Source organism: Lissotriton vulgaris, chromosome 9 (assembly GCF_964263255.1).
Source record: "Lissotriton vulgaris chromosome 9, aLisVul1.2, whole genome shotgun sequence".
In the NCBI taxonomy this organism is placed as follows: domain Eukaryota; kingdom Metazoa; phylum Chordata; class Amphibia; order Caudata; family Salamandridae; genus Lissotriton; species Lissotriton vulgaris.
In genome coordinates this window covers 250,233,052-250,258,807 of record NC_141697.1, presented here as the reverse complement: position 1 = coordinate 250,258,807, position 25,756 = coordinate 250,233,052, and the positions used below count along the sequence as shown (strand labels likewise).

The following is a 25,756-nucleotide window of genomic DNA, read 5'->3' as shown; positions in this document are numbered from 1 at the left end:
CTAAAGCAATTAATCTATGGGAGAAATTCCCACAGGGTCTCATGTCTAATTCAAATATCTAGGTATGCAATACACTGTCTATAGCTCATGTAGACATATGTGTTTATGGCTAAAGGTGGGGATATTTTATTTTAAAGTATTGCGTGTTCCCACGGGATTTCGCTATTTAGGCCTTGTCTGAAAGAGTTAAAAACAAAAATCCAGAAAACTTCTCTTTTCTTCCGAATAGACATGCCTCCTTTTGTGTCTGGAACATGGATTTTCTCTAAAATCCTCCATTTAAAATCGTCAGCATTATGTCCTTTATCTAAAAAATGCTTAACCATTGGGCATGCAGTTTTTTTAGTCCTTATCGCCGAACGATGTTCGTTCAGGCGTGTTTGAATTGCTCTCGAGGTCTCACCTATGTATCCTTGGGGACACGGACATTGAATAAAGTAAATTACGTTGTTTGTTTTGCAATTCCACATTTCTTTTGCTTTGGTTTTATGGCCATTATATTCGAATTCTTCACCTGACAAGATGTTACATCATCTTGTCAGGTGAAGAATTCGAATATAATGGCCATAAAACCAAAGCAAAAGAAATGTGGAATTGCAAAACAAACAACGTAATTTACTTTATTCAATGTCCGTGTCCCCAAGGATACATAGGTGAGACCTCGAGAGCAATTCAAACACGCCTGAACGAACATCGTTCGGCGATAAGGACTAAAAAAACTGCATGCCCAATGGTTAAGCATTTTTTAGATAAAGGACATAATGCTGACGATTTTAAATGGAGGATTTTAGAGAAAATCCATGTTCCAGACACAAAAGGAGGCATGTCTATTCGGAAGAAAAGAGAAGTTTTCTGGATTTTTGTTTTTAACTCTTTCAGACAAGGCCTAAATAGCGAAATCCCGTGGGAACACGCAATACTTTAAAATAAAATATCCCCACCTTTAGCCATAAACACATATGTCTACATGAGCTATAGACAGTGTATTGCATACCTAGATATTTGAATTAGACATGAGACCCTGTGGGAATTTCTCCCATAGATTAATTGCTTTAGTTCTCCCCCAAAAGAAAGCCCATACTCGAACAAATTATAATTTAAAAAAATGTTTTTCTTTTAATAAATAATGAGAGAGCTAATTCCATCTAATTATCACGGTTTCAATAACTTTCTTGATGTAAAAAACCAATAATCCCAGTGTTCCCTTTTCCTGAACGAACTCATTAACCCTAAAGGAAAATTGCCCCACTTTAGTGATACGTTGATTATATATTCCACGTTAAAGTATCCAGTTCCACTCTCGGATTGTTGCAACCCTTATGATTTCACATACGCTAGATACACAACTAGCATATCCGATAGATGTTCTCCAATATGCGCTACGTCAGTTTGTTGACATCCAGGAATACAGAGTAGGATGTTGCTAGAATTCAACCAATGCCTTACTCAACACACAATAGAGCAACCAATCATGAGGGTTGACTATGTATACACCCAATCTAATACGAGCTTTTATAAAGAAAACTCCGCTTCATCCGATTTGGAATTCCGCAAACTTCGCGCTCAAGACAAACGAAAATCACACTCCGACTATTGCAACCCCCAGTATTTCACATATGTTAGATATACAACAAGCAAATCACGTAGATATATTATCTCCGATATGCGCTACGTCAGATTGTTGACATTTAGAATGGGAAGGCACATTAGTACTTTGCGAGAATTCGACCAATGCCGCACTCTGTATACATCAGAGCAACCAATTGCGAGGGCCTCCCATGTATACACCCAATCATGTGCGAGTTCACAAAACTCCGCTTTATCTGATTCAAAACTTCGCAACTTCGCGCCAAAGAAAAAAGAAAAGCAAAGACACAACAGGTGCGAGAAATTTTGAATAATCACGTGAACATATATAAAAGCGCTTTGTAACAGGTAATTGACTACCACTTTTTCCCGCGCTCGCCGTTCAACGAGACGTATCGCCCGCCACCGGACATAGGGAGCCCTGCCGACCATCGTTAGGTAAGACTTCCACCCCAAGCCTTAGAAACAGATTATTTAAAAGACGGAAGAGTACACTATACTATCTTCCCTCTAATCATACTCTCCTTTTTATCTTAGGCAGGGAGATCTTTTAACTTCTCAATCTCAGCACCACTGAGGATCAAGAATCTCCTTACATTCCTGAGAACTGTAAAAGACAAGTACCCACCGTTTTAGGTAAGACTGTAGGCAACAACAGAAGAGACCTAATTATCATAAAGTAAATAATAGACAATGGATCCCTGAGTATAATCTTGATGTGCTTCTTTTAAGGGCTCAGAACTGTACCAAAAGAATATATCAACAATCCGCAAGTCTAATGACAAGATCTTAAAAGAATCAAAAATATAGTGTAGTAGGTAAGAATAATACCGCTATCCTTGACACTGTATAATTTTGATTGTCTGATGAATCATAACCTCTTCTTTTAGAAAAGAGATAAATAATAAATAAACATTATAAATTCTATTATCTCTCTCCTCCCCACCACGACAAAGATCTGAAATCTAGAATATCCAGGAACGAATCTTATCAAGCACCCATCCACATTAAAGGGTTCCGGCTGGCGGGCTTAAATACTTAATCATCTAAACAATCAGGTAAAAACAGCGCCAATTGACCCTTTCTCTTAATGAATGGCAACAATCCCTATACACTAACAAGTATCTGTGATACTGTCCCTTTTTACCCTTAGTTTTATCATATCTGACATTGAAAGGATTCCAAAAAGAAAATGAAAATCTATTTTAAACAACTTCTTGCTAAAATTATCCATTAGTAAGTATCAGATCAACTCATGATGAACAATGTTTTTTGCTATGCCCTATTGAAATACGATAAACTTAATAAAAAATATGGGCATATTTATGCTTTAGATTAAAGGAAATGTTACCTAATCTATTAGGCATTCTGATCACTTATTGAAATTGCAATATAGATCATCAAACATGGTCTTACCGATATATGCGATTTCATTAATAAAAAATCTTTATACAAATGCCCATTAATGGCATTTACTCTGGCATTATTTGAAAAATATTTTTATAATCCCTTCCCTTCTTAAATAGACAGACTTAATTTTCGCAAGGAAATGACAAGACAATTGTAATTCACTTCGTTGCTTTTTATTAATCTACAGCTGCTACAAAAACTCTCTTTTTAAACAAAATGTATAAAAGTTAGCTATACTCCTTATGTGATTAAGAATCGATATAATTTTATGTTCTGTATGTATCTTCACCTTTAGATATTGTGTGGCTGCTCCAGGAAGAAGGCGCTGGCCGCCGAAACGCGCGTAGAGATTGAATTTTCATGCCACCTACCCCCATTTTTTATTGTTTGTTTATTGTTAATGTGTGAATGTCAATTATATACTATGAATTTTTTACTGCTATTTTAATGTCATATAAATGAACTTTTTTTAACTTGTGTCAATTGACTAATAAAAACTTGTGTTTGAGCTAGCTGTAGTCCATTGCTATATATTCTTGATTTATATGTGATTTAATGTGTCAAATTGCCTAGGTTGTTACTTCTCAAGTGTACTTATTTCCCTGACCTAGGAATTACAAAATTCGTCAATTCAGGGGGTCCTTGTTACATACACAATAAATGTTAAGCTTCACCATGGAAGTTATTAATCTTCACAGAAATTGAAAATTTGCATGACTTTCCCACATCTTGCAAAAAACAAAAAAGAATTGGCAAAACCAACACGTTTAGCTTTAGGCTGAATACGTTTTTGTTGCTTTTTAAACATATGGCTGTGAACCAAACCACAGAAACCCCCAACCATCCGCAATCCTTCCCATTCCCGTCCTTAAACACCCTGACCATCACCCCATGCCTGCTTCCCCTCCTCCCACCCCAGTTCTACAGCGGCCAGAGTAGGTCGACAGCATCCAGGATGGCGCTAAGCCCCGGTATCTCTCGGTCAGGTCACACCGGCTGGTCTTCTAGCACTTGTAAAGATCTATAATAAAACATCAAGTGACGAGTGGTCAAGAATTAGTACGACCCTCAGCCATTTCGGGCACATAAGTTCCCTGAAGTCTAATTGGAAATACTTCAACTTCACCTGAGGACCCATTGTTTGTGAAAGTCTTTCCCTCGCCTCTTTAGTCAGCTTTTCCATTCCCACTGGCCACTGCAGTATGGCGTATTTGCCAGGCAGTAACAGTGAGGCTATGAAATGCCCCTTCCTGCCTCCCAATGGGTAGCTATTGTCATCTGGCTGACCCAGCAGGATGAGCTCTGGGCATAGTGACAGCTTGGAGCCAGTTATCTGGTGAAACTTTGACAGGATTTGACTTCCAAAAGAGCCAGAGCTTGGGACAGGACCACATGATGTGTGTCAACGATACCGGATCCTCACAGCCCCCTCCAGCACCCGGCACTGCACTCCCTTGTCATCCGTCCCAGGCTCTGTGGAGTGGAATGTGATCAATAGAGGAGTGTGAGTGTCACTTCCCTCCCTGTTGCATGTGTAGCCCCTTTGGAGACAGGGTGTCTAAGGTAATTTTTAGTTCCTTTTCCCATGCCTTTCCTGTGTTTAGCATGCTATAGATCCAAGAGATCGCATGGGCATCTTTGGGGGTTGTGATTAGGTACTTCTGAAAGGGCTAGTCGGCTTAACATGTTTATCTTTAACATGCCAACGTATGTAAACATTTACAAATGCTATTTGTCACTTTAACCCCTTAGCTGCGGCGGCTATTCTGCCGCAGTGCTAAGGGGGAGGGGGGCGATGCGGCGCTCCCGTGCTCGTGACGGAACCGCTCCGTCACGAGCCTCGGGTGGGATGTGCTTGTGACGGAATGGTTCCGTCACGGCCCCGCCCGCTCAATAGAACGCTCAGCGCAGGCGCGGAATTCGCGCTGGGGCCGTGACGGAACCGTTCCGTCACCAGCACAGCCCACCCGAGGCTCGTTACGGAACGGTTCCTTCACGAGCACGCAAGGGGTTAAAGGCAAAAAAGCATTGACAAAGAGAACTGGTTACACTTTTTGGCTACATACGCTAGCCTACGGGCTTTGCCTGTGCTTTTTGCTGATACTTTGCATCAGCAAAACAAAAATTACAATGAAGTGATAAGGCAGTCATCATTTTTAGATCAAGCCTAGGCTGTACATGTACTGTCTCTACGAGACATGCTGTATTCACTCTGTGGGCTAAGCACACGCCCATTGCCTTTTTATTCGTCCCTTCTATGGACGTTTAAAAATACTTGTTTGCTACTGGTTAATCCTTCCTCTGTCTCTCCCTTTTTTTTTCTTTTCATCCCATGGGGCACTGCCCAATTACTTGTAAGCTTACACTTTGCTGCATATCTGGTCGTTTTGGTACTATTTTTTTCTTGGTTTCCTGCTCGAGTAAGCTTGTCTTCATTGTTGCTTCCTTCCACCTGTCTCCCCAACTTCCTCTCACAACACTGCTTGCCACCCCAACACCCCTCCCCGGTCGCTGCTTGTCTATCCCAACTCTCCTCCTTAATTGCTGCTTGCTGCATCCCTCTCCCCAGTCACTGGGAATGTTGGCAAGTATGCTTTCATCCCTTTTTTTGGCCCAGAAGATACCGGGTGGATCAACTTTCAGAAATGGAAGCTCTTCGTACCAGCGCACCAGAAAAGCTCTTTTGAATTTTATTTCCTACAGTACATCAGAAAGCGACTCAAGTACAGGTCCAGTCATTCCCCCACCATTTATAATTAAGCCTCACTATACTGTGCATATCCAGCTGGTCTTAGGCTGGCCTTGTCCTCCAAGTCAGCCATGTTTGGGTGGGTCAGGTCAGTTGTCCCTGCAATGTCAGTGTTGCGAAGAAGGTAACAGTGAAGAAGATTGTGCCTATCACTTAGGGTAGGGCAACCTACTTCACGGTAACAGGGTCACAGTATTTATGCGTATATGTGCACAGACCGGCAGGTTATTCAGCCAAAGGCAGGGCTTTGAGCTTCTAACTAGCCAATGAAAACACAAAGGGGAAGGATTTCCAGGGCTGAGAATTCCAGGGCTGGGTGTTCTAGCTAATTCTGGGTTGGGTGTATAGTGTATTTTAAGAAGGGTGATCATGCAATCATTTGTAACGCTTCAGTCCCCAACAAAAGGTAAAACATAGGTTTCATTTGTTACCTGGCACTTAATCTCCCTGTGCTGTCACACCCACACCACTGCATGTCCAGTTGTCCACCCCAACCTTCCCTCTGCGATTGCTGCCTGCCTGTCTCAACTCCCCCGCATTGTTGCCTGCCCCCCCTCTCCACCCCTCCCCTTGTTGCTGCTGGTATTAGAGGCCTTAGTCTCCTAACAGCGATGGTTACATACAGAAAGCGACAGGCAGGCACCCATTTTCCAGTGAATAAAAAGATTGAGGCCAGAATGTATTCTGTGCACCAGATTGAAGTACTTTTACATATGTGCAAGTAGGCAATTCAACTGCTGTATGCTTCAAACTTATATCCATTAAGTGGTTACATCATCACCCGATGTATAATGCAGTTTTATGTTTTGAAGGGTATTGTTGCATTACCCAGGAACATAATTAACATAAACATCTTTTAACTACCTTCTGTCACTCTACAGTCCCCAACAAAAGTTATTACATAAGTTTAATAACAAGCAAAGAATTGTTCATTGAGTAAAATGCGTGGTTGTTCACCTCTGAGTGGGCCACACTACGCCGAAACCCAGCAAAGAGGCAGAGTGAGGGCGTATGGACTTGCCCTCAGCTCAAACCCTCCTGGTAAGGTGGGTGAGACCCTCAGCCGGGACTCGGAAGTCGATTAACTGTGAGAAATTGAAGGGATTGTCAATCTTGTACAAATTCACAATACATGGGGGGTGACTTGTGTGGGCAGTCGTAACCAGTGCTAAAGTGAAACCAGAAAACCCTGAGGCTTTGTGACTTCCTCGCTTAAACTGTGCTATCAGGCAAATTATTTATTTCACAAAAACTCTTTTTTTCTTAATTATTGCGTATGAAAGCACTTCCAGATATGTGAGTTCAAACTACCAGTTATACAAAAATAACCCTTTAAATAAGTACCTCTCAATGCAGTGCTATAATGTGCTTATTTAGTGTCAAAGCTTACACGTCAGAGAACAGTAGATGTTGTAGCACCCAGGATAATGTGCTGCATGGCTACAAACTTATAAGGCTCCCAATGCAAGAACAATTGCCTATGCCATCCCCTTCTCCTACCATTACCCCTATCTCTCCTTGCATTCTTCCCCGTTTACACTCTTTTCTCTGCTCCAAGTTGTTCATCCATTTATATTATTTAGATATTTATTTGCCCGCCTTTATCTTAATGTGAGAAGTAAATGCTCGTTTGGTTTACCCTGTAAAATTGCTCCTCTTTATTACTTCTACTCGTATAAAGTGCTCTTTGCCCCCTTAGTTAGGTCTCGCCTAGAGAGTAGCGAGCAGCGCTGCTAAAGGAGTGACCTTTAGGAATCGGTCAGCTATTTTCAAGCACTCGTGCTTGTGCTGGCATCCACCTTGCAGGAGCGAGCAGCGGTGCACGCGCTAATTGAAAACAGATGGCCTGTGGCTGCTCGATCCCGCAAGGTGGATGCCAGCACAAGCACAAGTGCATGTTTTTCTTTTCACTGGTTGTCTTGGGGCCACTCCTACTTTTTTTAAAGCAGGGCTTCAACAACGGCGGCCGCTCCAATAATGTTGCACATGCCCGAATATATGTTTTTAAAGCAGTGCAACACTTCTGCTTTTCTCTTACATTTAAAGACTCGCTTTTATTTTCATCACTGCGTGCGCTTCGAGGGAGCACCTTTTTTTTAAATGTGCATCTGGCTCACCCATAACTCATGAACAGCAATTGTTTTATTTATTTTTAACGAATAGGTGTGCCACGCTTTAAAAATGGCAACCGCGTAATTAATTTTGTTCTTCACGGCTGTAACTACTGCTTGCCTTTGTTGCAATAGCAAAATCCGGCAACACAAATCCGATGAAACACAGACGGCGTTGAACGCCTGGCACTGAGCTCGCATGATCCGCAAGGAGTGACAAGAACCACTGCTCCTCCTGGGCTGTATGACCCCACAACTCAGGATAAGTTGGAGCGGAGCTCCACCATGGGGCAGTGGGTACCTGTGGCTTCAGCTTCAAGCTCTGGTTTTTCTTATGTGGGAGGTGCTTAATGACTTGGAGGAGGACGTCCGACTAATACTACCAGAGGGGAAATTGTCTCTCCGGAGACATGTCCTCTTGTACTACAGGTAAAAGCACTTGCTCCCACGCCCCCTTTCTGCAATTATGCAGCTTGCCACAGATGTTGAAACCACTCATTTTACCTTATATTTTTTTAAGAAAGAGCATGGCCTCATTAAGGTAATGGAGCCGGTTGATTACACTGTAGATTATTTATAACTTTGTGGTCCGCAACGTTTAGATGTGCTCATTTATTTTATATATTTAATACATGCTGCAGCACTATTGCGTTCATAGTATTTGACACTTTTTTCCTATTCCGCTTTCTATTCCCTTTGCACAGCCCCCCTGTCTTTTCTTTCCTTTCGTGGCGTTATGGTGAGAGCAAGCCCTGTGGTACAATCTGCTTTCATCCTGTCTCCTGCCACCTATGTGTTTCTTTCCAGCATGGCAAGTAGTGGAGCACGAAACTCGCTGCGAGAGTTCTTTTGTGGCTCACTTCTCATGACCCTTTTCTCTGCTCCTACCTGGGGACTGGAGTCAGGGGGTGATGCAAATCCCCAGATAATATTTGCCCCCTTGCCATGACCAAGTAGTGTTGAGCTTTAAGGCACTGTCCCACTTTCCTGTCCTATATACCGCCCTTAGCTAGATTCGCCCTGTATTATTTTTTCAAGGATTAACTTTGTCTTTCTAAATCTGTTTAGTTGTGAAATATGGTACACCGAAACATGTTTGTACAAGAAGGATCTATTAAGCTAATGTACCAAGTTGGTCGTTATATTTTTCAGTTGCACAAGTTAACGAAGGCTTCCCTTTCAGGAATGGCGGCACGTTAAGATCTGTGCCATTCCCCTCTTGGAACAGTTTGTAAGTCTTTTGATATGTTTGTGTGGGTAACATCGCCTTTCACTCCTTAGTTACTGTTAACACATCACTGAGTCGTTTGTGTTCCTTGTAATACCATGTAACCACCCTAGTATTGCCCTGACCTGCTACATTCACTCTTAGATTTTTCTAGTCTCTGTGGCCTGGCTTCACAATCACTGCCTCTGATGACTACTTGTTCCTGTCGCTAGTATGGCATCACCAACCTCTGCTTACAGTTGCCATTGATTGTTCCATACACTTTGATTCATCTTCCACCTGCCAAATATTACTGGACTCTTCAAAACTATTGTATTGTCATCACCAGCCTAAGCAAGTATGCATTGCAATGTCCTCTCATCTCTGTGCTCAAATGGCAGGTCACTGTTCTGACACCCAACAGCATTCCTTCACAATTTACTGCGCTATCACTGGTTGTTTTTTATCTTTAACTGCTTTGACATCTTAAGCCAACAACTAGCAAATATTGGCTGGGCTAGCTTTTGGCAAATCTGTTCTTCTGTGGCCAAACCAGATTGTTGTTACTGCTGTTTTGCAAGCGGATGCTTTTGTTTATTGCCGTTATATTATCGAATCAATCGTTTTTTTATGGTTTTTGTGTATTAAAAGCTGCAAGGTGCTGAGTGACTTTAGAAAAGTAAATCCTGTGTATGAACGTTTATTTTGTTGGCAGTGTAGCCATAGTGTGTTTGGGGTATGATTTTTAAACCAGTATACCATGGTCTATTTTAGGGTGATATGTTGCTACGATTCAGTGATGTGAGAAGTAATAGGCCGCACTTTTCAGGCTGAATTCTTTTGGTCATGTTTTTCTACTTTGCCCCACTTGAAAAGATTACAGTTGCGTTCATCATTGTCGCGTTTAATGGCCTCTTTCTAAATAATATATTGCGCTATTCCTACCCAATTTTATAAAGTCTTTATCAATCTCGGTTTGAACATGGCGCATATAGAAGCTGACATTTCCCATACACCAGATCCAACCATCAACGCTCTTCATTTTACATTCATTGCAAAAACATACAATTGTCATCAAGTACATCCACTCCACTCAAAAACACATAAACCACCAGAACTGGCATAGCCAATAGGTCTCGCCTTTGGGACCTTATAAGTGTTTAGCCATGCAACAGTTGATGTTGTTGCACCAAGGATATTGTGCTGCATAACTAAACACTTATAAGGTCCCAAAGGCGAGACCTATTGGCTATGCCAATGCTTGTTTTAACTTATTGTGAGATGTACTTGCTTGTTTTTGGTTTTACCCTGAAAAACTGCTTTTCCTGACTGCTTTTTTTCATGTAAAGCTCTCTGATACCCCCGGGTCTCACCAGCGCTATATAAAACCTTTCAAATAAAATATGTCAATGCTTGTTTTATTTGCTGTTCCAAAATGGAAGACTCCAAACTTGGAGCAGTAAATAAAAAAGATAGATTAAATGTGCACAACAGTGTTATTTTAAGAATGGAGGCGTTCAGCAGCAGATTGCACCTGCTAGGACCAATTATTTATTTATTTATTTTTTAAAGCAAAGGCGACACAGAGGAACAGTGGGATATCATCGAAGGAGGGGTGAGAGAGCGAAAGTGGAGCAGGTAGGAGTGGGCTAAAAATTGGGGGTGGCCCAGGAGTGAGGCCAGAGGTTTAGAAGCACAGGAAAACAACAGAGAGCGTAAAAGCAAAGAAAAGCTTGTGTGGAGGGTGAGGAGAGTATAAAAAATAAAAACCAGAGAGGGATGTAGTGTATTTTTCAGGTGTAAAATAGACCCTCATTCATTCCAATAGAAGAACTTTCTAGAAGGCAAAATGGGACACCATATAGCCAATAGCATGAGGCAAGAGAGTAATATTCCTTGGGTGAAGGGAGACAATAGCTACTTTTAAGTATACTTTAAAGCATTTGGAACAAAACATTTGCTGTGATGTTAAGCCAGACTTAACCCTTTCGATGCTGATGACGAGCTCAGCTCGTCATCACCCACGGGTGTCGTGTGCTGATGACGAGCTGAGCTCGTCATGGTGCCACTAAAATGGCATTTTCCAGCACAGGGGGGGGAAAACGCCCAGCAGCCATGTGGTTAATAAGAAGAATTTTGCAAGAGAATGTTGCACAAATTTGGATTTACAACACAAAAATCCTGCAGAAAATGTTTTAGGTGGGTAGACAAGTGCTTACTCTGACATTTACCAAATGTGAGAAATTAAAACACATAGAGTAGAAAGACAGAGGAAGAGAAAGAGAGTAAAAAATCATTTGCAATGCAATAGGTCCCGCATTCGGAAAGTTTGAGATATTGGTATTGTAAATGACACATTTTTTATTTATGTTTTGTTTTAGAAAATAGAGAACTTCATAGCTTTGTCATTTACAGTGCCAAAAGTTATAACTTTTGCAAATGTGACACCTATAGCATTTGTAATACAATATGTGTTGTATTTACGTGACTTACATGTATTGATATTACAAATAACAATGGCTTTTAATTTTTTTTCCAATAATTAATACCTAAATAAAAGTTATTGTAATTTATAATGACAATAGCTTAAAGTTTTGTGAATAACTTTTGTGAAGATTATGTTCAGTGTATTTTATTGTGTAGAAAATCCAATAACAGAAGTGAAATATTAACATCTTTTTGTTACATTTGTAATAAAGCTAGAAACATTGAGAGAACATATTTGAACCAGGTGTGGTTGAATGATTGCACAGATTGATGCTGTGGTGGCGCTGAGTGATGTTGTGATGGCAAACGAGTGATGCTGTGCTGTTCAGTGATGCTGTGGTAGCGCATAGTAATGTTGTGGTGCCCCTGAGTGATGCTGTCGTGGTGCTAAGCGATGCTGTATGCTATGCTATGTTTTGTTAACCTAGGTTTTGTTTTGTTATGCTATGCTATGTTTTGCTATCCTTTGCTTTGAATTGTTATGCTATGCTGTGTTTTGTTATGCTATGCTATGTTTTGTTATGCTTTGCTATGTTTTGCTATGCTATGCTTTGTTATGCTATGCTATGTTTTGTTATGCTATGCTATGTTTTGTTATGCTATGCTATGTTTTGTTGTGTTTTATTATGCATGCTTTGTTTTGCTATGCTGTTTTGTTGTGTTTTGTTAAGCTATGCTGTTTCGTTGTGCTTTGCTATGTTTTGTTATGCTATGTGTTGTTGTGTTTTGTTATGCTATGCTTTGTTATGTTATGCTATGTTTTGTTCTGCTATGTTTTGTTATGCTATGCTATGTTTTGTTGTACTATGCTATGTTTTGTTTTGCTATGCTTTGTTTTGCTATGCTTTGTTATGTTATGCTATGCTTTGTTTTGTTATGCTATGTTTTGTAACGCTATGCTATGTTTTGTTGTGTTTTGTTATGCTATCCTATGCTTTGTTGTGTTTTACTATGCTATGTTTTGTTTTGTTATGCTATGATTTGTTTTGCTATCCTATGCTTTGTTTTGTTATGATATGCTATGTTTTGCTATCCTATGCATTTTTTTGTTATGCTATGCTATGCTGTGTTTTGTTATGCTATGCTATTTTTTGTTATGCTATGCTGGTGAGGGTATGTGAGGGTGAGGGTGGGTGAGGCTGAGGGGGTGTGAGGGGGAGGGTGTGTGGGGGTGTGAGGGTGTGTGAGTGAGGGTGGGTGAGGGGGTGTGAGGGTGGTTGAGGGTGTGTGGGTGAGTGAGGTTGTGTGAGGGAGTGAGGGGGGTGTGAGGGTGAGGGGGTGAGGGGGTGTGAGGGTGAGGGGGTGTGAGGGTGAGGGGGTGTGAGGGTGAGGGGGTGTGAGGGTGAGTGAGGGTGTGTGAGGGTGCGAGGTGGGAGGGTGAGTGAGGATGTGTGAGGGTGAGTGAGTGTGTGTGAGGGTGAGTGAGGGTGTGTGAGGGTGAGTGAGGGGGTGTGAGGGGGTGTGAGGGTGAGTGAGGGGGTGTGAGGGGGTGTGAGGGTGTGTGAGGGGGTGAGTGTGTGAGGTGAGGGGGTGAGGGGGTGTGGGGGTGTGAGGGTGAGGGGTGTGAGGGTGAGGGGGTGGGGTTGTGAGGGTGAGAGGGTGTGAGGGGGGTCTAAGGGTGAGGGTGAGGGCTGCAAGGGTGTGGGGGAGTGAGGGTGAGGGGGTGTGAGGGTGTGGGGTTGTGAGGGTAAGGGGGTGTGAGGGTGAGGGTGAGAGGGTGTGAGGGTGACGGGGTGAGGGTGATGGGGGTGAGGGTGACGAGGGTGAGGGGGTGGGGGTGTGAGGGGGTGAGAGGGTGTGTGAGGGTGCGAGGTGGGAGGGTGAGTGAGGATGTGTGAGGGTGAGTGAGTGTGTGTGAGGGTGAGTGAGGGTGTGTGAGGGTGAGTGAGGGGGTGTGAGGGTGTGTGAGGGTGTGTGAGGGGGTGAGTGTGTGAGGTGAGGGGGTGTGAGGGTGAGGGGGTGTGAGGGTGAGGGGGTGTGAGAGTGAGGGGGTGTGAGGGTGAGGGGGTGTGTGAGAGTGGGGGTGTGAGGGTGAGGGGGTGAGGGGGTGTGGGGGTGTGGGGGGGTGTGGGGGTGTGAGGGTGTGTGGGGGTGTGAGGGTGAGGGTGTGTGAGTGTGAGGTGTGTGAGTGTGAGGTGGGTGAGGGTGAGAGAGTGTGTGAGGGTGAGAGGGTGTGTGAGGGTGAGAGAGATGGTGAGTGAGGGGCGTGTGAGGGTGAGGGGGTGTATGAGGGTGAGGGGGTGTGAGGGAGGGTGAGGGGATGTGAGGGTGAGGGGATGTGAGGGTGAGGGGATGTGAGGGTGAGAGTGAGGGGGTGTGAGGGTGAGGGGTGTGACAGTGAGCGGGTGTGAGGGTGAGGAAGTGTGTGAGGGTGAGGGGTTGTGAGGGTGAGAGTGAGGGTGAGGGGTTGTGAGGGTGAGAGTGAGAGTGAGGGGGGTGAGGGTGAGGGTGTGTGGGGGGGTGAGGGTGAGTGAGTGTTGTGAGGGTGAGGGTGTGAGGATGAGTGAGGGTGTGTGAGGCCGGGTGTGAGGGTGATTGAGGGTGTGTGAGGGTGAGGATGTGTGAGTGTGAGGAACCGAAGTAAATGGTGGCAGGGCAGACATCATAAGACAGAGAGAAGAGACTGCGTCGTGACTGCTTTGGTCAGTTTCAGAATCAGGAGGGGCAGAGTCAGCACAGTCTACGAAGGATCAACGTGTCTAGAGGCAAAGCATAGCGGATGTAGCATTGCAGCTAGCAAGTCGAGTGTTTTCAAGCTGAGTGTCCCTAGAGAGATGGCAACACAGCAACAGCATTTGAGGAGCAAGGCTACTGTAAACAAGCACGGTAGGCTTCTACTTTCGTCCAGAAAAATGAACGAGAAAGGTGCAGAGAACGCCGAACAAAACACGGCTTTCCCACGAAATGGATGCAAAAAAAAAAACAAGCTCTCGGCATTGTTGTGGCGTGGGGCGGGGGAGCATTCCTTTGAAGTCTGATGCCGAGGCTCAGACAAATGGTGGTGTGCGAGCGGCTTCCTTTGAAGTCTGATGCCGAGGCCGATGGTGTTTGATGTGCACGCGCCTGCCTTACATGAACTGTATGCGATCCGCAGGCTAGGTAGACTTTTCGGACTGCTTACTATAATCTCGCCTATTCAATCCCTAACGGGATAGAATAGTCGAGACCTAAAAACATCACAAAGGGAGAAAAAAGGAACCTACACAAGTGAAATAAAAGGGCAGGTAGTATCCGATAGTGGATTTAAGAGGCGTGAGGTGGATTTAAGACCACACAGCCTTGGTATTCGTCGCGTCAACATTTAATAGCACCAGCAGAGCTTTGGGCACCTACAGTCACTACAAAGTAAGCTCTGATACAGACTCATATTCAGCAAAGGCTTACTCTCACTATTTGTTTTATTCTAAACTCTGCATTCTACATCAAGTTCACAAAGATTGCAAACTTTTTGAAAATAACATCACAAAGTTACAGGGAAAAAACGTACTAATTTTGCACAACTAAATTTTTCATCATTACTGTAAGAATACAAAAGTCAATGCATCAAGTGTGCCAGGTTTACATTCAGTCCAGCTAATTAAAAGTATTTATTAAGAAATCTAACAATTTGCTCTTTATGGCAGCTTTTGCAGAGTGTAAGCTACTCTGTGGAAGTGTGGAGAGTTCAGGAAAAGATAGCACAATTTAACACAATTAAAGGTGAAACAAGAGATACTGTTAAATGAAAACTACAATATGCATTTGTCAGCCTTTAGGGGTTCGTAGGTCAATGAATGGGAGAAACATCTAGTTGCAGAGCATATGATTGTGACGTAGTAACAATAAAGAAAGTAAACGTCTCTTGACAAAGGTTTTGGGTATGCATATCAAGGTCCTCGGGCTTACCAAAGTCAGAAGAAAAATAGCGACCAAACAGAAATTCTAAAAGGTAAAGATCCCCTGAAATCAGGAAGTGATTACACAAAGGTTTCCATTAGGATAGTAGTTATTTTATTGAGTACATTTGGAACACTCCACATTGACTGGCTAAGTATATGAACAAAGTAATAACCAATACGACCATGGATCGACTGTCACTGTTTGCCTTGCAGAAGGGCTGCTGTTTGATTGCAGAACAGAAACCCCATGGTCAACTCTCCTGTCGATCAGATAAACCATCTTCATGTTTATGTTAATATGCAAATTATGGTTATTCATATGGAATTGATGGCCAACAATGGATGACCATAGTTTGACTATGTTGTTGACTTCACTATTTAAAGTAGCATTTCCTTAACCACATGGCTGCTAGGCGTTTTCCCGTCCTGTGCTGCAAATTGTTGTTTTACTTTATTTCATGACGAGCTGGCCTTGTCATCAGCGCACGGCAGGTAAGCGCCATGACGAGCCCAGCTCGTCATTAGCCTCGAAGGGGTTAATAAGATTAAAATCTAAGCCAAAGGCTACATATTGATCTGTTGTCACTCACCTTTGGTCTTCAATCCACAAACTGTAATGATTGATTTAGTTACCACATTAGACACCATTTCATTACAGAGAACACAAACACAGATCTCTTAATAGATACATCTGCGTCCCTTACAATGATGGAACAAGTGAAAACCTAAAGCAGTTTCAGAACTTGGGCTCTTCTCACCAACACTCTTCCACTGTACACTGTGCCATATCATGTACGCTCCAAAGAATCTGCAGATGCAGGGAGTATCTCACAGGACAGTCAACAGTATTGCATGCCTCCGTCCTGTGGAGTCTGGCCTTTAATAAACGCTGATGGGCAGTCCAAATAAAGTTTTGTTCGTTCTTACCATTGTTAGAGAGGAATTGTGAATCCCATTCTCCTCCAAGTGCAACACTGATGCTTCAGAGTGTACTTCATACCCGGTTGAAAGTTGTGGCGAGACACAATGGGTTCTTCTGCTCTACTGCTAGGAACCATGTCTGGTTTCAGACAATGATACATATGTTTGCTTGGTGATGCATACGTTGCATAACGCAAATCAATACACACAGCTTAAGCCGCAAAGTATTGTGCAATGATGAACTGCAAGCGGCACTTTTGCAATTTAATGAGCACTCATTTTGCCTTCATTTGAGGGAGAGTCTGAATTGGCAAGGGAATTTCGAAATGTGGATTGCCATTTCAGTTATACCTCAGCCCTTCTCTTCAAAGATCCCTTGAGCATATAGCCCCCCTTCACTCATTTACCCAAAGATTAAAAATACAATAAACCAGGCAATATTGTCGATTTAATGGATTTTGAACCTGAAGGGTGCGTAGCATATTGATCCTAGGCACCAAGATTCATGATCAGAAGCAAAGCAGCGCAGAGAAAGTTATAAAGCAGCATATCCTCAATCCTGACATCTTGTGCAGTTCGTAATATATGTACTCTTCCTCAAGATGCACCACAATTTTAGACTTGCCTGCCATTTTCTGTCAAAAACACAGCTATTGGCAAGTCAATAGGTCTCTGCAGTGAAAGCTATTGGCTTGCTAATATTTGCTTTTTTCCCTAGATGGCCACCGTTTGTACAAACAAACTACAACACATACAGGCACACAGCGGGCATTTTAGGAATCATTTTCGTTTAAAAAATATTTCAGAGATGATAGCTGTGCCTACAGCTATCATCCCTGAATTAGGATGATAAAAAGTCGTCTTTAAGCAGTAAAATAAAAAAAATGTATGCGCAGAACACTGATCACTGGAAGAGAAGCGAGAGGCTTGGCAGTAAAATGCAGCTGCCAGGCCCACATAAAAAAATTAAGTAAATCAAAAAAGGGGGGGTGAGGAGGGTAAAATGTAAGCTTAAACAAGCATTGGCAAAGCCAATAGGTCTCGCCGTTTGTGGGCACCACTGGTATTTCAATGTCCACACCGCTACAAAAATAAGCAAAATCCCCATAAGCTTGTATTTTTAGCCCTTACGTGTACATACGTCAAACAACAAATACAAACAGAAAGCCCTTTCAAATGTGTTCTAGAGTTGCGTTAACAATTCCTGACCAATAAAGAAAACAAAGGCAGAAAAGTAATTAGAAATTCATACATATGATTTTGTTTAAATCCCTATTTTGTATCATGGTCCGGCCTTTGCAAACTCTTAAAACAACAAGATATGGCCTGTATTTTCTCTTGGAAAGGTGGCAACCCAAGGCGTCAGTAATATTTAATTCACTGTCTCACAATTTCAGAATTGAAACATTTTCAATGTTCTTTACAACAAAATCATTGTTAGTCATTTATCTTAAATAGCGGACAACCATTCACAAAACTTATTGTCCTGGCTGGTTTTAGGTGTATGTCAATTGTTGCGCTATATATCTGGATCCAATAACAGAAAGCTCATAGAGGAACCAAACGTTGGATGGCATACTGTGGGAATCACAGAAATTGAGTTTACTTGTTTAAGCCACATCCTTAATTCCAAAACCACATCACCTCTGGAGAACTGGGTCTGATAGCTTAGTGGACTAATGTGTCCACTAAAGGGGCCTGTGTTTGACCTCATGGTTACAGGTTCAAATCCTTGTACGTCAACTCAGCCTTTCATCCTTCTGAGGTCTATAAAATGAGTACCATTGAGTTGGTTAACAATAAACATCTGTTATTTAGTGCAAGAAGTCCATCTGGATGAATGTGCGCTTTACAAATACATGTGTTATCTTATGTTTGGAGACCCATCCCACTTTACATCCCTTTTAAAGCCCCAGCTGACGTGCAGTATCGTCAGTCATTTATAGCTTATAAACCAATAGCATTTCGCATACGGGAAATTTTAAATTCATGCTCCACATTATGTACCTTTTTTTCAACGAACATCGCCTTCAGGGTGGAAATTTTGTGTCATTAAACAAACCTGACTTAATGCCAGAGCCAGATCCCCCTAAAGTGTGGGGCGGGAGGGGGTGAAACAGAAGACATTAAACCATGTGTCTCCTATTGTGACTTAGGGCAATATATGCGTCTTTACATACTACACCAATGAAAAAGTCAAATTAGCTCCCCGACTGACCGGTATGATTACGGCTTGTAAGCACTACAGCCCAAGTCTATCACTTTCAGCAGAGTTCAGGTTTCCAAAGTTTATTCTTCACGTCTCACTGCCATACCAAGATCAAATCCAATTAAAAAGCCTTGCAGTTAATCAGCTTTAAAAAGATCTTGGCACGGTACCTTCAGACAATTTTTAATTTGGAGGCTTACTGGGAGTTCAAACAAAATATATGCTCAGCAAAATCTTTCCGGGGAGCGTTTTTTTGTTTGGTTTACAAATAAACGTACACCCCTATATGTGAATTAAAGCGCGTTTTAGCATAGCTTCTCTTGGAAAAATCCATGGTCAGACTGTTACATACGTGTCTCGTGACAAAGTAAACATGTTTGTTCGGGTTCACCAGACCAGTTTATTAAAGTGCAAATAACAAGCTAAAAAACACTTTAGTCGTCAAAACCTTTCAAAAAATATATTTCTCATCGTGACCCAGAAATATGTCCATGTCGAGAAATTTAATTTGTGCCGTAGCTCGGTTTTTATAGAAAGTATGTCACAGAGATTCACTTGAAAAAGGCTAAGTGGACTGAATTGCACAACTGTTAGGGATGTTGTTGTTTCGATTACATATAAAAAGGAAAGGCAGGTATTTTTGACACGTTAAAACACAGGCTTGGCTGTCCTCAAAATTTAGAAAAAAAACACCAATGTATTTCTTAAACTAGTATCCGATTTCTGTTCTCCTGGACCGTATTACACAACTCGACTCTGGAAAAACAATTATATCATGGTTTTTAATCCTATTTATTGAGCTCACATTTGCTGATTTTGTGCACTTATGGTCGCACGCGCAGACAGAGGGAGTGAGTTGAGGGATAACATTCACACATATTGGAACACATTTTCACGTAGGAAATACCAACCAAAACAAGCACTGCTGCGAAAGCGACCGCGCTGTGTTTCTTTAGTAACCTGATCCACAACGCGACGAGGAATGCAGCTGCACCATGCGCGCCGCTGCTCGCTCCCGAGACCCAAATGCTGTGGGAATGAACATTTGAAGAAGAGGTGGGACATGCACCCACCTTTGCCCATTTGCGAGGTTTCATTATTGAAAACCACACGCAAAGGCCAATCAAAAGTGTGGGCAAGTCACACCCACACAGAGAAGTTTCAGGGAAGTTTGGAGTGCTCACAAGAAGCCGTCCATAGAGCAGCACATGGGCACGGTGTTAGGCTCGACCTTAAAAACAGAATGCTGAGGAACAGGGGAGGAGAGAAGTCGACAGCACAGGAACAAATTGGTCAAACAGAGTGCAGCCCCATATCATTGAGGGGGCTACTAGGCCCTCAAAAAAAGGGGGGGGGGGAAGAAAGCAGAGGAGGACACAGGAAGAAAGCGAGGAAGGGGTGCATTACTAAGTGCTGAAGCACAATATAAAGAAATGTAGTCCATCACATCAGCATTGAGGAATACCAGTCAACCACAGGTTAGTTGCCAATGTAATCAATTCTCATTCTATGATGCTCCTGATCCCTGTTTTAAGACATGCACTTACTGCTCTTTTACAATAGATACCAATCTTAGTACTAGCGAAAACAATTTTTCACCGGGACATGACAAAATAAAAAAATACTACATCCAGGCAGCACTTATTAATGCCAGGTCAATGTGTAAACACAAAGAAGAGATAGCAGAATTAATTAGTATTAACAACTTGGATCTGCTATTTATTACTGAAACCTAGACTAACCCTTCATCAGATCCAGATTTAATAATAGCAGTCCCAGAAGGTTACAATATCTTGAGACAGGACAGGGCTCTTAAAATAGGTGGAGAAATAGCTATAATACACCGTCAAAATCTGGTAGCCACCATCAATCTAGTCCTCACCACCACCTGCGAGGCTATGCTCTTCTCAATTGCACTGGGACCATCACAGCGTTTTAAAGGTATTCTGTTATATCAGCCACCGGGCAGTAAAGCCCCATTTCTAGCCTTTATTACCGATATAATGGAATCCCTAGCGACAGACAATACCACTACTATATTGGGTGATTTTAATTTTCCTCTAGAGGATTTGTCTGACAGAGATACAACCACCCTTCTTTCAGACCTACAATCCTTGGGTCTTACACAACGGGTTCGTAAAAGTACCCACGATGCAGGTCAAAAATGTACTATCTCTGGCTTGGTCAGACCACCATGCAATCATATTTGAAATCCCTATACATAGTCACCTCCTGTTCAAAGGGTGATACATATTAACAACACGTTTAAATCATGGAAAGAGATTGACAACCAACAGTTTACCAATCTTTTAACTACATCAAAATATGACAGGCTAGGTGACCCTAACTTAGCTGCGGAAGCATATACACACTGCTTAACTAATGCTATTAATGAGACAGTTCCTACTCAATCACTGTCAAAAAACCGAAGTACTCCATCTGCTCCATGGTTCACTAGTGCCCTTAGAGAGCAAAGACAGATATGTAGGAACCGGGAAAGACAGTGGAGAAAAGCATATTTGCCAGAAAGGAAGGCAATATACAAAAAAGAACTTGTGATATATAAACAAATGATTATTAAAGAAAAGAGTGCCTATTACTCAGCTCAAAAAAAACAAGTCAAAAATTCTAATAAGCAACTTTTTCAAGTTGTTAATAAACTGTCTAAACTACCCTTGCAAACTATCCCGCCGCCTACCCAAGAATTCTGCAATCATTTGGCTGATCATTTTTATGGGAAAGTTAATGATATATATACCAACTTTTCATCACATACTAACAAACGTCTCTCGGTCCCTCTCTCTAACGAACCCAAGCCTACATTCAAGACCTTTCAAAAGGTTGAAATGTCCCAAGTCAAGGAAATTATGGCTTTAGTTAAGTCTGGATCAGTTAAGGATCCATGCCCACCAGCAAACCTTGTTCCTGTGGCAAATATTGTGGCTGCTTCTCTTACTGAAATATATAATTCAATGTTCTTCACTGGTATTTATCCTGCCATTTGGAAAAACACTTTATTGAAACCCCTCCTAAAAAAATCTTATTTAGACCAAGAGGATGTTAAAAATTACAGACCTATTGCTAGCTTGCCCTTTGCAGCCAAGGTGGTCGAAAAATTGATGAATACTCAAATTTCCCAGTATATTGAACATAATTCTTTACTGGACAACACCCAATTTGGTTTTCGCCAAGGGCACAGTACAGAAACAGCCTTGATCAAGGCCACAGACGAAATAAGAACAATTCTGGATCAGGGTGGGTCAGCTGTCCTTATCTTGTTGGACTTATCGGTGGCCTTTGACACAGTCGATCACAACATCTTGATCGACCGTGTCAATTCCATGGGAATCCAGGACAGAGTGGGAGATCTGCTACTTTCCTTTCCCTCCGAACGCTCCCAGATGGTCATGTTGGGCAAATATCACTCTGCCCAAATGAGCTTACCATGTGGTGTCCCACAAGGCTCATCCCTTAGTCCATTGCTTTTTAACCGCATGCGCGCTAGCGGGTTTTCCTGCTGTGCGCTGAAATTAGAAAATCGCAGGTAACGTGAAAAAGCCAGCTCGTCATCGGCGTAGCGCAGGTAACGCCCATGACGAGCTGGCTTTGTCATCCGCGTCAAAGGGGTTAATATTTATGTGATGGACTTAGCAAGAATCATCAAGCTATATGGGATGAGTCTAAAATCCTATGCTGATGACACCCAATTGGTGCTAGCGATAAAAAACAATGGAGAGAGAGTAGCAGCTAATTTCCAACAAGGTATGCTTGCCATCAGCAAATGGATGACAGAGAACTGCCTTAAGCTTAACTCCGAGAAAACGGAAGTTATGATTTTTGGCAAACTCCATCCTATCTGGTCCAGTTCCTGGTGGCCTTCCTGACTTAAGCTCTCCTCCCAATCCAGTTGCTAAGGTGAAAAATCTTGGAGTTATTCTGGACGAAAAGCTCACGTTTGCTGTTCATGCAAATGCCATTGCATCTGCTTCCTTTTATAAAATTAAAATCATCAAAAAGATCTTACCTTACTTACCTCCTTGTTCAGGCAGAACATTGATCACTGCCTTTGTAATGTCCTCATTGGATTATTGCAACGGGCTGTTCATGAACACCCAAAAGAAAGTGATTCGTAAGTTGTAATCTGTGCAGAATGCGGCTGCCAGAATGCTCTCAGCAACTCCTAAATTCATGCCTATCGCCCATGTAATAAAAAGTTACCACTGGCTTACTGTGAAAAACAGAATAAAGTTCAAGGCTCTGTGCATTGCTTATAAAGCAACCCGCAACCAGGGACCTCGCTTTTTTTTAAATGCCCTATCATTTCATGTCCCCAATAGACCACTACGGTCTGCTAATGCCTTCTTGATGTCCGTGCCTAGAACCAGAATGGCTTCCTGGGGTGACAGACGTTTCGTGGTGTCTACCATGAAACTATGGAACTCATTGGACCTGGATGTACGATCATCTCAATCCTTGATGATCTTTCACAGAAAAATTAAAACATGGTTATTTAATCAATAACTCCCAGCTGCTCGCTTTCTAGAGTCTTAGTTTACTGTTATTAGCGCTGAGACGCCTGGGCATTTGTGCGCTCTATAAGTTTCATAAATAAATAATAAATAAATCAAAAACATGGTAAAGCAGAAATGATCCACTGGAAGGGCTAAACAAAAAAATGGGTAGGAATATCATTGCAAGAGAAGCACAGAACTGAGCTAGATAATAGAGCCATTTGATGATGAGCAAGGGGCTGACCAAAGGCCCAATCTCTGTATATTATATTGTAGACAATAGGTTTTCCACAACAGCTAAAGCGGTCTGTGGTTCAAGCCCTAAAAAGAGCAAGACTTTCAAGAATTACAGTTGGAACAACATTACCTCATATCAACTATTGAAACTTTACTTTATAACTTGTATTTGAACTTTTATTTCTAAGGTGCATAACTACATAGTTAAAAATTAATAAACGTAGACAGCTAAAGATACACTAAATGTTAAATATGCATTTTAAAGTTAGGTTCCTATCGCTATATATTAAAGAAATTGCATTTTATAATTGCTGTCCTTTTTAATAGTCTTGAGTAGCTTAACCCAGTGTTAAGATTCGAATGACATGCATTTGTTGGTAACTAGCCTTCTATGTTCTGCCTTTAAGGACCTAATTTCCACTACTTTCTATTAATCCTTGTCAAAGATCTGGGCCTTCCATAACACAGACCTTACATTTTTCTTACTGCTAATGATCTACTTGTCAAACCATGTGTTTAGCCATTTCCAGGAAATCTCTTTGACAGGGGAAGAGAAACACTGAGAATTTCTGACTGAAGTATTTTGAGAAGGAAGATTTGCAAAGAATGTGAGGCCTTTTAAAATATGGACTTTCAACTGTACAGTTTCCTTCCTCTAGCAGTGTCTGCAAAAGGTCTACTCTGTGCCCCCATCACTGGTGAATCTCTTGCTACGATATATGATATGAGATATTTATAAAGCACACTATCACTCATCACTGAGCATCCTGACACTAGCTCAGCAACAAACATAGTAAACCATCACCTGAGCTCCCACTGACTATGAAGGGCTCCCCTTATTACCTACATAGATTCTCCCTTCTGGGAGGTTTTGGATGGGACAGAGAAGCTCACTAAGGCCTAAGACAGTCCTGAGTAACACAGAAAACACCATAGCTCTCTGTGTGCATTAGATATTTCTGAGGAGGGCAGAGTGTGTTCCTTGTCATCTAAGGAACAACTCAGCAAGAGACAGCAGAACTCTCTAAATCTGCATAGAATTTACAATTTCAAGTGTCACAGAACATACACAGTATGTACATTCTGTGACACTTGAGCAATACCTCCGCTGTGTGAACAGTGCCTAATAAGGTATTCGAAAACCAAGACATACCTCTGTTGACTATGAGCTAATACCTCCAAGATTGGCAAAACCTGGGGGATAACTCATCAGTAAATTGTCCCTTCCGGCTTATGCATTTGTTTATTATTTGGGAAAGGGTAGTTCATCAACTACCCTTTCCCAAATAAACACATGCTGCCCGCGTGAGAGCTGCCTCTTTCCACTCAAGAATGGATGTGCTGCCCCTTGCCTCTCACATACTGTTCCTAGATTAAGGTTATCCCTTACCAATGATGCAAATGATACTCTTTACCCCTAGTGCATGCACTATTTCTTCCCACTTATGCAGTATCCATTCTCACACGTGCATGTGCTTTCTCTTCCTGCTCACATACCAATATCTATTCCCACACAAACTCATGCTCTTTCTTACCACAAAGGTATACATGGTCTAATACTACTGCTGGCCATGCCGTTACTTTACAATTGCACCTGTGCTGTCCCTTTCCACTCATGCTCATTTCCCACTAGTGCATGTTCTGTCTCATTTTTACTCAGGCATGTGCTTAACCTTTCCCATTCGAGAACACACTGTGCCTTCCCTTTTACTTGCTGTCCTTTACCACTCCTATACTTACTGCTCTTCCCATTTAAGCATGTGCTGTCCCTACCCACTCACAACTCCCTCCCCCAAGGTTCCACTGACCTTTACTACTCAGGCACACCATATTGCTTGCCACTCAGGCACTTTTGTTTTCCTCCCTATCTACACTGTATATTCTTATACTGTCACAGTGTCATAATTTTTGCTTTCTGTCCAAATGCCAAGTACCTGCTCTTGTCAGGTTCAGCAGAATGAAGGATGTGCTGTCATTTGATGGCATATCTTGCAGCAAGGACGATGCTTCAGAGGTTGATAAGACAGTAGATGGTTTCTGCACACTCTGAACCTCTGAATCCACATCATCATGTCCAACATCCAGATTTCTCAGTACTGCAGCAGATGGCATATGTTTGGTCGATTCGGAGTGATCTGCAGACACATCTGGGAAACAGATTAGGTAATCACAATTGCTTTACCAAGAGAGTAATTTTTTTATACCACAAAAGTTAAAATTCCCCTGACAAGAGTCAAGGGAAGCATATTTCCCTGGAAGCTTAAGAGCTTTAATTTTCTCTCCTCTTTGTTCCTTCACGTGGCCATAAGCAGGGACTTGTGACATGATAGCAGCATACCTCAGGCCATCATGCCCAACATCATATCATTTCAAAAATAGGCCATAATACAACCCCATAACTTGCCAATCAAACAGTCAGTGGAGTAGCATGCTAACGATCACCCAAAGA

At 42.2% G+C, this 25,756-nt stretch overlaps 1 protein-coding gene across 2 annotated transcripts in view; it reads right to left on the bottom strand.

Moving 5' to 3' along the window:
- ZNF410 (zinc finger protein 410) overlaps positions 1–25,756 on the bottom strand; it is a 273,798-nt gene that overhangs the window by 149,087 nt on the left and 98,955 nt on the right. For both annotated transcript variants that reach the window (XM_086937465.1, XM_086937466.1), the window contains one exon: positions 25,242–25,454. In XM_086937465.1, coding sequence (XP_086793591.1) covers positions 25,242–25,454 — 213 coding nt within the window. The remainder of the gene's footprint in view (positions 1–25,241; positions 25,455–25,756) is intronic.